The 13,152-nt window shown below is 36.8% G+C and overlaps 1 protein-coding gene across 6 annotated transcripts in view; it reads right to left on the bottom strand.

Annotated features, from left to right (window-relative positions):
- Window positions 1–379: 379 nt before the first annotated feature.
- The window catches only part of kcnab1b (potassium voltage-gated channel subfamily A regulatory beta subunit 1b), a 49,999-nt gene continuing 37,226 nt past the window's right edge, over window positions 380–13,152 (bottom strand). For 5 of the 6 annotated variants that reach the window (XM_079613895.1, XM_079613896.1, XM_079613894.1 and 2 more), the window contains exons 9-14: window positions 6,684–6,769; window positions 5,507–5,627; window positions 5,310–5,404; window positions 4,629–4,749; window positions 3,681–3,769; window positions 380–1,424 (exon numbers count right to left, since the gene is read on the bottom strand). In XM_079613895.1, coding sequence (XP_079470021.1) covers window positions 1,335–1,424; window positions 3,681–3,769; window positions 4,629–4,749; window positions 5,310–5,404; window positions 5,507–5,627; window positions 6,684–6,769 — 602 coding nt within the window. In that variant the 3' untranslated portion in view covers window positions 380–1,334. The remainder of the gene's footprint in view (window positions 1,425–3,680; window positions 3,770–4,628; window positions 4,750–5,309; window positions 5,405–5,506; window positions 5,628–6,683; window positions 6,770–13,152) is intronic. The other variant, XM_079613897.1, reaches the window with a different exon arrangement.

Below are 13,152 nucleotides of genomic sequence, written 5' to 3'. Positions count from 1 at the left end.
GGGAGAGCAAATGAAAAAAGCGAATTTTGAAACTGACAGGGAGTTTATCCAATAGAAAACATCAGTGGGAGGAGCTTGTTGCATCAACACATTGAGGGAGGGACGTGGCTTCTATGGAGACCAACCGGTTATGTTTATGTTGTTCGGTATTTTCTGCTGCCTCTTGTGACCTAGTTTTTTTTCTCCGTTCAATTATGCCCTAGGTTTTCTACCCTTTAAATTAGTTATGGTTCGGGTTTTTTTTATTGTAGCCCACACTTTTCAGGTTATTTAGATACTAGTCAACGTTTTGTCAATGTTCATCAACCAGCAAAATAACTTTATATTTGGTTACAAAAACTCTTAATTACTTCAAACATTCATTATATTAAACACAACCTGGAGATGCACATTTTTATTTTGATGTTAAAAGCACTCTGCACAATTCATTCATTAACAGCTTCCTCATTTTCATGTTTGTAAACATTTTGACTCCTTTTGTCACTCCTTGGACATAACTTTGCTTACAGTAGTTGTGCAGTTTATCTCTCTCCGGCTTCAAGTGTGTACTGCTTAGCAGTTCAAAACTTACCAAAAACAGCAGCAAGCATTTAAGTCTTTAACCGGTGTTTATCAACTTTATCAATGGAAAAGCATTTAAACAAACTAAGTTTCTTTTATAATGTTCATTTAAAATGGAGAAATAAGAAATTATTGAACAGATTAGACATGACACAAATTTTAGGGATTACAGAGGGAACATACACAGTCTAACAACGATGGATGGAACAACGTTTAAACATCATAACAGCCCACTTGGCTGTTGATGGCTTTTTGATCCAACACATTTTTACTTAATGCACACATCTTACACAGTTCAACTCCACATGCTGCTCTGCCATACATCACAGTTCTTTGCCATTACATTCTCAGTGCGATATGCAGTGTGTTTTCCTCACTTTTTATAATAGACAGTAAGCAGGGCCTGTCATTCGCCCCTTTTCAGAATGAATATCCAGAGGTCAAGGGTCAAGACCAGGTTCACTTTGGCACATATGGGCGATGGACAGCTGTATGCAAAACCCCATGGATGAGGGAGTCCAGGAGCTTCTGTGCTTCACAGGCAGGTGTGTCTCCACAGAGATTTTAATGCAAGGTTGAGCTCAGGTTTAGGTCGAACAGAAGCATGCATAACACTTTAGCATTTCTACTGTAATGGTAACAATGGCTCTCTGCAGAAGAAGTTGACATAGACACACAATGGTGGGAATCACACACTGTGGACACCCGCCGAGTCGACACAATAGGGCTGGCACGGGATCCTGAGTCTCAAGGCTTACAGGTCACAGAAAGGCCTAGTGATGGAAGTCCTTCTTACTGTGGGGACGGTTGCCCAGGACTTTGTCGATGTCCGACGACACTTGAGTGGTGATCTTTGGAAGAACCTGTCAGTGAGAATGTAATCCATATGATGTAACTATTAAAAATGCAGGTAACAGAATCAAAAGCTCAATGTCATTATTACTCAAAATTAAAATTCTTTCATCATTCATTATACTGTAATTTTTTTGACAATACTTTTTTGACAAACTTAAACTTAAAATAGTTGTTTTGTTTATCAAACTGTTTAAATTAAAATAAAAATACACTGAAAAATGTACTATTATAATTGTTAAACAAAATCGAACAATATACAAATAATTATTATTTTATTGTGCATTTAAAAAAAATCCCAATAAAATAAAATTAATTGAAAACAATGAATACAAACATAACATATTTATAATTATTACACAAAAATAAAACATTATTGACCTTTAGTAACGTAATAATTTACTCAAAATTCTTTCATCATTCACACCCTCATGTGTATCAAAAATTCATATATTTCTTATTTTATGTTTTTTTGTTTTTATTTATTTTAGTAAATGAGAGTAAAAGATTATGGATTCCTTTTATTTTTGTGTTAACTTCATTAAAAGTGATCAAGCTGGTTTTTAGAATATGGTAGATGCTATATACTAGAACTATAGTTTGACTAAAGGACCTTTCACACTGAGCGAAACGCGATAAAGTGAAGGGAAGCGGCGATGAACGGTACTTTCACACCAAGCGCGAAACGATTGATTGCCTTCGACAAATTAACGCCTGAACGATAGGTGGCACTGCCCGAAAATGCATTTAATACTTGCACACTAGGCTTTAACACATTTGAACCTTTGGCTTTAAAGGGACAGTTCACCCAAAAATGAAAATTCTGTCATCATTTACTTTTAAAGTAAAGTTGTTCTTTCTTCTGCTGAACACAAAAGAAGATATTTTGAAGAACATCTGTAACCAAAAAGTTGATGGACCGCATTGACTTCCATAGTATTTTTTTCCCCCATACTATGGAAGTCAATGGAGCCTATCAATGGTTTGGTTACCCATATTCTTCAAAATATCTTCTTTTGTGTTGTGAACTATTCCTTAAACCTCGTCCGCTGCACAACATACAACAGTAAATTAAGATAAATAAAGTTTCTGGTACTACACCAGAAACACAAACAATCTATAATGCTTACGACTTTATTAAGATATTAAACTCACCATTGATTCCCATTTTCTCGGCAATTCCTTGCCACAGAACGTATTTTTTGTCTATGTTTTTGTAGTCGCTGTAACATTTATCAAAAAGTTCTCTGTTCTCAGACATGAATGATTACGGCCCTGTCCCAGATGGAACCCTAAGCCCTTGCGATCTTCCGCCGAGTCCACACTTCCACAAGTCCACAAGTGCACATGAAGTGTGATATTTAGGACAGGACCAACAAGAACTCAACATCCTTTCTCTTCTCTTCTCCGGTATACTTTTCTTTGGTTTTTACACTGGTTTTTAAAACTGCTTTATGTGCTATAGCACCACTAATCTCGCCTTTTTGTATGGCTCCAAGCACGCGATCTAAAACTAAAATCTAATCGGTTGGGCCGTTTCATCGCGGGGCGGCAGGGAGAACAATTGACACTGAACGGAGAAAAAAAATCCCCATAAGGATCTATAGTTTTCATTCAAGAGTGTCATTGCGTCGCCTAATCACGATCAATGTGAAAGACCCTTAAGATGGTCTCAATCAGTGGTTCTCAACCGTTTTGACTTTATTGCCCATTGTCCACAACAACAACAATTCTAGTTGTTTCTGATTTACTGAATAAGGATTTAAAATATATATATATATTATTCACTATATCTACCTAATTAAATATTAAGATTTTTTTTTAAAAACATGACCTTTTCAGGTCTGAGGGGGTGAATTAAAATATGAAATATCTTGATTTTTAAATGTTTAATTATTAATTATTTAATACTTGTTTTGTTTTCATTTTAAATCATATTGAGGCCCCCTTGGAAGTTTGCTAAGGACTCCTGATTGAAAACCACTGGTCTAAATAGTTGTCCAACAATTTCGCCAAGCTAGAAACCACGTAAAACCATCTTCTGTCTGAGGCTTTAGTTGGATCTTCCATCAGTGTGTGAGAGTTTGCCATAGCACATAAAAATAGCATCAAGCAATATCCTGTTTTTGATGTTTTAAATGTAAATGAACCATGTGAGATTCAGAAGTAAGGTGTTAAGAGATAAGAGCAGAGAGCTGTGAAGGCCACCAGAGCTTATGATTTCACAGTGTGACCGTGTATTTAAGATGTTTTGATAAATCTCTTGCCTGTATCGCCCCCAGGTTTTCAGTGAGCTGTGCAGGGTTGGAGGTCCCCAGGAGAACCGAACTCACTCCTTCATTACGGAGGCACCAGGCTATAGAGGAACACGGAGAATAGATGTATGAGAGATCTGGGGTTTGGTCCTACAGTATATGTATGAAAGTCTCAAGCCAGTGAATCATTGGATTCTCAATTGAGCTGGTGGGATTTTGATCGGGTGTTCTTCTATTAAAAACACATATATTAAAACTGGCTTCCAAATGGACCAAAGCATGGCAAGTTGGTTTTTCATTAGGTAATTTTAGTATACGGCCATGTACTGTAAAGTGTCAGGAGTGCCAACCACATTTAAAATACGGGAGTGAATCCCCTAAATTATTCTTCCGTGTGTGTGTGTACGGAACACGACTCACTCCCGAAATTGCGATGGTTGACAGCATGGTAGCCATATCAAAGGTCTGGCGTCTAGTGTGTATGCTATCCACTATTTTTGACAAAAGTAATATTACAAAGGCCAAAGACTTGTTGTGTTCTGAAATTTTAACTAAACCACCGTATAGAAATGCATCATGTTTTGTTTCTGTTTGCAAGGCTGCTTCGCACCTCATTGCCATGTCCATTTATAAGCGTTTTTGGGTTTGTTGTTTGGGTTTGGTTCATAAAGCGATCAAGTTTATGGGGTTTAAATAAATTGAGTTCCATTTAATTTGTTCAAAAACAGGTAAATACGTATAAATATAAGCCTCCAACAACAACAAGACTTAAAGACTTGGTGATTTTATACTTTTATATATTTAATTACTTGGCCCTTATGTGCATAAAAGAAAATTCAGCCTTTTACTCATGTCTGTCTGTACTGCGTATGACAGAACAGTCTGAGTCACTCTGGCATTGATAATATGTGGCACATTGTGACAGTTGAAGTGAAAATGAGTGAAGTTCTTTTGACCTACCGATGGCAAGTTGTGTCAGGGTACAGCTGAGCCTCTCAGCAATGTGGGTCAATTCCTTAAGCTTCGCCTGCTGCTTTCTGCCATCCTCACTCAGAATCTTCTCCTTCAGCCACTGATACGGCTGCACGGAGAGAGAGAAAGTGAGACAACCACAGCAAACCTGCCCTGACAGACCTGCCACCCTCATCGCTGGATACTAACTGAAGGTGTAGTTTCTGTCTTTCCACCACATGAAGGTAAGATCTTACGGATTTATGAATGAATCGCTCGTTTTAAAATCTTCCCGGTCTGACATTTGTTATGACATCCACTTCAAACATTACAATGCTCATGAAAACTTCCGTTAACTCTACAATGAGTAAATCCACTTCATCAGCTAATTCAACAGCGATGCCATAGAAATTTACAGAGCTACCGCAAAAACGAAAGTTCAAAGACAAAATGATAAAGATGGCTGCACACTCTCTGCCGCATAAGGTCTATATGAGCTCCTAAATCACTTCATCCAGTGACAGACTGTCCTGTTTAACTCTTGTTTTCTTCTTCCGTTGCTTAAAATAAATCTTTACACAGAAATCTGGCACTGTTTCAGTTGGATATGGATCAGTTTACTCAACAGATATCCATCCTTATGTCTTGAGGAAATGATGTCTGCCATGACACAAGATTAAAGTAGCCTACCTTCAAAGAGGCTCTGGAAGATTCTGGGATGCCATTTTCATATTTTCCTGTGATGATGCCACAGGCCAGAGGAGACCAGGACACTACTCCAACACCTGCGGTACAAGACATATTTAAATAAAATTTCAAGGCCATTTTAAGGTTAATCATGGGTGTTTATGAGTGCGCATTTATGTAGAATATGTGTTTGTTTTTACCAATCTTATGGTAAAGCTCTGGCAGTTGCATCTCCACTTTATCCCTCTGAAATAAATGATACTCGGCCTGTTCACACACAGGTGGAATCAGATTAAACTGCCTCGCTACAGAATACGCCTCCTACATGGAGAGAAAGACGTGACAAACACAAACGAGAATGATATTAATACTGTTAAAAGGGACCTATTATGCCCTATTAAAGGGAACCATAAGTCTCAATTTTGTTTTCGGGGTCTACTAGAATAGGTTTTCATGCTTAAATGTTGAAAAACACATTATTTTTCACATATTTTACATTGTTGCAGCACCTCTCCTCCCAGTCTGTCAGTAACGCTTTGTTTAGTTCCAGTCTCTATTAAGCCCCTCCTTCTGAAAAGCGCAATGTGCTCTGATCGGCTTGACCAGTGTGTTGTGATTGGTTAACCGCTTTGAGTGTGTTTGGGAAATGTTATGCCCCTTACCATAACTACGAGTTTAACCGGTTTCAACGCACTACTACTAATGCAACTCAACCAGGCCTGCGTCCTTATTTGCTTTTGCCTTGAGCGGGAATTATTTGAATGAGGAATATTGTGAAATGTTCATTACCGGAAGAAAACGGAAGACTACAGAATTCAGGCATTTCACAGAGAGTTCAGAAACAGTGCTTCCTGATACCTCAGTGAAGTTGGCACCCCATAAAACTAAATAATCCCCAATATGTTATTTGTTTGTGCTTATTTGTGCCGCAAAGACGAAGATATGGCGTTTGAGATATTGACCTTTTTTTTTTTATTGTGTGACGTCAATCTTATTAAATATTCCAAAAAAAACTCCCCCACTTTCATGTACCATGATTTATATATATATATATATATATTTTTCTCTGTTTCGTTCTTTCTATTATTGTCCTATGATTGTGCAAGATAAGAATTTACTTGTATAACATACACAATTTTAGACATGTTCTGATTTCTAAGAGATGCGTGTTAGCACTATTGTAAAGAAAATTCTTGAATAAAAAATAAAATAAAAAATAAATAAAAAACTCCCCCACTTAAAACAACCAAACATTATTGATGACAGGCTTAATATGAATAAAATATGACTATATATCATTTTATCATCAGGATTGACTTAAATATCAAAAGGAAGCATTAAGGAAAGAGTGCACAGAAGTTTGTCCTCTCCACTCACCATTATCTCCATAGCTGACCAGCGTGACGTGCCCCAGTACATGGACATACCATGGTTAATGACATGCGTCATGGCTCTCACAATCTCTAAAACACACATACAGACAAAAATATCAGCCAAGCTTTTGGAATTAGTTTCCTCTTGAATCTAGATCCAATTTTTTTGTCTGCTCACCATTAGAGGGCGCTATCTACATCCTTTCCCTGTGCAGAGTGACTGGGCTTGTTTTTTCAGAAAGAAAATATTTTGCACTTATAATTTATTAATTGATTTACAGGTCCAGTTGTACATGTGTATTATTTGAATTCTTTTTTTTTTTTTGTAAAATGATACTTTGCATTTTTACACAAATGCCCAGAACATGAAAAAGGATATAAAGGTAGTATGGAACTAAGAAGGACAACACAAGTTTTTTTTCCCTATGGAAATACTATGGGATACTATGGAAATCAATGAGGCCCGTCAAATGTTTGGTTACCCATATTCTTCAAAATGTATTTTGTGTTCAGCAGAACTTTTTATTTTGTTAATTCAGGCTTGGAACAACTTGAGGGTGAGTAAATGATGACAGAATTTTCATTTGTGGGTGAACTATCTCTTTAAACTGGCTTATTTAGCCATGTTTTGGGAGGCTTATTTTGAGAATGTGTTGTCAGAACAGTTTGCTTGTTTTTCCTGTGAGATCTGGCAAAACTGACAGCGTTCCACAAAGGATAGACTCTAATAATGCAGAAGGGCTAAAGCTATTTCACAGACTTCTGATTTAACAGGATTAAACACGAGAGGCGTTTCAGCAGTAAACTGACACAACGGCTCTATATCTCACTAAGCAATTTGTATTGTACAAAGTACAATAACTTTAAACTTCTCTGTATATATTCAAGCATAGCAGCACAGCCATCCATTCCAAAGGGTTCTAGACATCCTAATGAAAGAAAAATATTTGTTCTATCATTTACACATCACTCAAAAAAATTAATTGTTGAATGAACATGATTTAATCGTAGCACCCATTATGCATCTAATCAAGTCAAGTAAACTTGGAAAGATTTGAATATTTTATTTGATCACAATATTGATTTGTAAATTGAACATGATTTTGAAATATGTCAATGCAACTTCTTTGCAACTAATTGAATCAAAATGTTTGTATTGTGTTAGACTAATCAAATGTATTCTCATTCACTCAAAGCACAGGAAAGCAGAATCACTGAAGGAGAAAATCTAAGTTTAATTATACGATCATGTTTATTCAATAATTTATTTTTGAGTGTAGATAATTCATTCTTAATACATGAATTTGTTTAATTGAATTTATTTAATCATACATTATATCAGAAACTTTCACAGCTGATGCTGTAGTCCTAAAGTTTAGCAATAGCATCCTAAAATTCAATTAGTCTGTAACCTGGAGAAAAGTCCAGTGCAAATTGCTCTCAGCGCTATTTTCTTGGCTGTGTTTGCACTATTGTCTGATTTACATAATTCCTTAAGTAAACTGGGTGCTAAAAGCATATGCACATCAGAGAATCACACAATGCCTTGCAATACAACTTCACCCTAAAGAAAATGCTCACATCTCATAGTACTTTTTTAACCATTTTACTCGATGAGTTATAATAAGGATAATGGTCCGCATGATGGTCTTTAAGAGGAGATGGGGCATATTGAACTTTAGAACACTAAGGGAAGGCTCAGTGTCAGGACATTTGTGTTTTTATCGTCTGAAGTTTAATAAAGAGGAATTTAACTATCCGTCTGTGTGCAGACCATCATTCCTTTTTTATAGCTTACACTCCTGGCCAAAAAAAAACAACCCTAAATGGGCCAAGCCATAAATGGAAAAATATTTAGTGGTCTTATAATGGTCTTTATCTATTTTAAATCAGAAATCACTGGTAAGGAAATTAGCAAGAATTGCACAAATTGCACCCTTTGTCTTCTTTAAATGTTTAAGCATGTGGGTAAACTTGCAGACAGATTTTTACAAAAAGCTCAGTCAGTGTTGTTCCAATATTGATGGCTTCAGTTCATGAGTAGCTGAAAAATATCTCCCAGTTCGTATCATTTAACGTGAGAGCAAAAATCCCTACGGTTCAAATCTGGACTCTGACCAGGTCTAAACATGAGCCTGATGGACTTGTTCACAAGCCACTTCTTGGTTGTCTTTGCAGTTTGGGCAGGAGCATTGTTTTGTTGAAAAATAACATCTGATCATTCCTCTTTAGATAACACATTTTCATTTGTGGGAAGCAAGCCATTTTGTAATATTCTCCATACTCCAAAGCATAAATGACGTTCACAGAGAAGCATCTCACCAGCACAAAGACTCCCCACACAATGACACTCTTCCTCAATGCCTAGATTAGTGTAGGCTTACATTTTGATAAATGCTGAAAGGCATGTATTGACAACATCTAAAAATGGATATATATCTAGAAGCGTAAAATTTGTTGTTTGAATGATGACATAATCTTATTCATTACATTTAAAGTTAGACAAAATTATGTACATTTTTCAAAGTGAGTTGAATTCCACACAAGAAATCACAGGATAATGAAAATGTTAATCATATCAAATGAATGTGAAATTAGGTAGCCTACCTGTAAATGTGTTCAAAATAAATGTGATGGTTTTGAATGTTTTTTAATTAATCCATGAATTCAATATTCTAAAACAAATATATCTGTACACATCATCAAGTTGTTCATACATAAAATGCTTAAGTTTCACTACTTTGATAATGTATATGTCAATGTCTATGCAAACATATGAAAATGTACGGTACTTTTCAAAAGTTTGGGGTCAGGTAAGAAATTAATGGGGTCACTGAGGAGATTAATATATACTTTTATAACATTACAACATTTTTTAAATCAAATTCAAATGAATGCTGTTATTATAACTTTCAATCAAAGAATCCTGAAAAATGTGCCAAGGTTTACTCAAAAATATTAAGCAGCACAACTGTTTTCAACATTGATTTTATTTTAATCAAAAATGTTTCTTTATGCATTAAATCAGCATATTGGAATGATTTCTGAAGGATCATGTGACACTGAAGACTGGAGTAATGATGCTGAATATTCAGCTTTGACGTCACAGGAATAAATTAGATTTTCAAATATATTCACATAGAAAACAGTTAGCCTATTTAAATTGTAATAATATTTCACATTATAAAGTTTTACTGTATTTTACATTATTACAATGTGAACTGTTTGATCAAATAAATGCAGCCTTTATGGAAATAAGAGACTTCTTTCCAAAACTTTAACATGAACAGTAGTGTATGGGTGCTACAACCACACTTTATAGGCAAATACCTACAATTTCTAATGAGATCATGCATAATAATGAAAAGAAAAATCATGTATCATGTATAATACCCACAGTCTTTGTTTCGTCATATACTTGCACATGATATCAGTGTGTACATTTGACAGAGCGCCACTCTGCAGCTGACAGGAACACCATCTGCTCTGAAATCCTCAAGGCACAATCCTGTTCTGCGCCATTACCAGCGGAGCCCTTTTACCGCTGCTACTCTTCAGCGGTGCTTTATAGCTTTTGGACAAGAACAGCGAGTACATGATTTGCTCAAGAACCTCCGTCATTGAGTTAATAAAGCTGCTTTATTGCTTCATCTTTCAGATTTTCATATTCAAAGTGCTGCTTTTCTCTGTCTCATCAGTGTTTTGACTCAAGGCGCTTCACTGTGGCCATTACTCTGCGTCCACTGAGTCTGCGTTTCATCTTCACATGCCACCAGTGAATGATGTCTGTGGGGAGCTCTTTGTCTGACAGTGGTGTAGCAGGGCTGCCCTAGTCTCATCAAATCCCACGCCTGAGGACCAACATTTTGTTCACTGACTGTCTGAACTTCTGCAGAGAAATTGGAACACACTTGCTAAATCTGATAGGCTGCCATTAATCAGTCCACCTAGTTTATATAAGATATAAGAGATTGGCTGCACTAACAGGTAACGCCATCTTTTTGTCCATTTTCTTAATTTTTTTCTTAATTTTTTAACAGTTTGTGTCTTGTGGTAGCCTGGGAAAACCCAGACCACTTCCGGCAAATTTAGATTTGCTCTGCAAGTGGGTCTGGCAAAGAGCCCATTGAAGCCCATTTCCAATCCGTCAAAATCGCGGCACCAATCAGAAACATTGGGGCGGGCTTTACACGATGACGACAGAGCAGAGACGGTGACGCAGATTTTGTACATTACAAAGATGGATGCCGCCGTGGAACATCACAACATCACTCGTTCGAATCAGCTATCGCGTCTGTTTCAAGCGATTTAAAATTGTCATTTTCGTTAACACAAACAGAGAATTGCTGAGAGTCTCGAGATGTTTCTCCGTCGCTCTGCATACGTCATGTCATTCATCATCGCTCTGATTGGTTTTAGATTTATCCGACGTCCGTTGGTGACGCCCCTGTGGAAATGAATTGTCTATGGAGCTTTGCCAGACCCTAACTTAGTTACAACTGAGAGTGGTCTGGGTTTTCCCAGGCTAGTCTTGTGGTGCTATGCCCCAACATTTAAGTGATTCTTCTCAGTGGTCAAAGATGATAGGCTGATCAGCTGAATAGTGAGTTGAGTTTGGTGTAAAAGTACTGTTAGCTTTGCTTTATCGACGCTGGTTGCTCATCGATTTTCTTGTCTAAGTGGGCAGCTCATAGTCCAATGTGGACCAATCTTGTAAGACCAGGGCAGCTAAATGCATAATGTGAGAAACAAAATAACTTATGAGAAGGAAAATGAGGCAAGAGAAGGTGAAAAGAGCCAAATTTACCCCAGTAGCCTACATAATGAAAATGAAAGCCCACACCCACTCGCTCATTACGAACTCTACAAGTGAAAAGAAATGTGTGTGGGTGAGAATGGAGGAGAAAAAGCAAAGTGAACGTCAGCTAAGCACAACAATATATCTGCTCAAGAAAAGAGAGAGCAAGACAAAAACAAGGAAACCAGAGGCACATGCCACTGAGAACAAAAATGAATGGTTATACAGCAAACCATCATATAGTTTGAGACTGTGAACTCTTGCTCAATTCTGCTGGATCTCTCAGAACATCCAAACATTATAAGCCTGAAGTATTAATCTAATGTAATGTGAATGTCTGGGGGTTCTGCAGTGCGTAGGCTGAAGTGTGCATGTGCAGATGCGTCATGCTCAAGTGTCCCCTCAGATTTTTGAGACAAGTGGATTTTGATTACAATTTCCAAATAAATCATGCTGTTGAATGCTTGTTGTAGGCAAAAGGAAAAAAAGGAAAAAATCATCCATTTACATTCATTAAAGGGATAGTTCACATCATTTACTAACCCTCAAGTGGTTTCAAACCTGTATGAATTTATTTCTTCTGCTGAACACAAAGGAAGATATTTTGAAAAATGTCAGTAACCAAACAGGTAACTGGTCCCATTGTATTTTTTTTTCCTACTATGGAAGTCAATGGGACCAGTTAACTGTTTGGTTACTGACATTCTTCAAAATATCTTCCTTTGTGTTCAGCAGCAAAAATACATGCTCATCACAGCCTTTCAAGCTCAGTCACAATTTTGCTTGGTTTATTAAAAAAAACTGTATTAGTTTAGGTTTAAAACACATATACACTATCATTATGATTTTAATTGTTTTTACAATTTGAATATTCTCTCCCAAAATCTATATGGTTTAGTGTGTGTGTGTGTGTGCGTATGTGTGTATGTGTGTGTGTGTGTGTGTGTGTGTGTGTGTGTGTGTGTGTGTGTGTGTGTGTGTGTGTGTGTGTGTGTGTGTGTGTGTGAGCCCTCTAAAAAATGCTGGGTTGTTTCAACCCAATTTTGGGTCAAATATGGACAAACCCAGCCGTTGGGTTACATTTTTTAAATTAAATTTTTAACCCAACGTTTGGGTTTGTCCATATTTGACGCAAAATTGGGTTGAAAAAACACAGCATTTTTTAGAGTGGGTGTGTGTGTGTGTGTGTGTGTGTGTGTGTGTGTGTGTGTGTGTGTGTGTGTGTGTGTGTGTCAGATAGTGGCAGTGCTCTATGATTTTGATTTGTGGCTTTAATATCTCTACAGTAGACTGATATGGATGACTCGAGCACAAACAGGTCATTTGAGGTTTGTGGAAACAGCCAGTTGGTGCTTAGTCTACATACAATATCAGATGAACACTAATAAACACAGATGTGTGTTTGGTGTTTAAAAGGCAACACATATTACAGACCGTGAGTGCATTATGCTGTAAAGAGATCTTTAAATGGAGGACTGTGTGTGTTTGCATGTGTGGTATCCAACAGTGCTTCAATACAAGTTATGCTCTATCAACAGCATCCATTACATATTTTTAATTATTACAGAAAATAATTGTTTCCCTTAGTTTGTAAAAAGCAAACAAAAACCCCATTTACACTAATGCACTGAAAACTAAAGTCTAGAGCACCAAAATTAACATTAAAATTAAATCT

The sequence above is a fragment of the Phoxinus phoxinus genome (assembly GCF_949152265.1).
Source record: "Phoxinus phoxinus genome assembly, chromosome: 5".
In the NCBI taxonomy this organism is placed as follows: domain Eukaryota; kingdom Metazoa; phylum Chordata; class Actinopteri; order Cypriniformes; family Leuciscidae; genus Phoxinus; species Phoxinus phoxinus.
The sequence above is the reverse complement of the archived record's forward strand: the minus strand, read 5'-3'. Positions and strand labels throughout refer to the sequence as shown.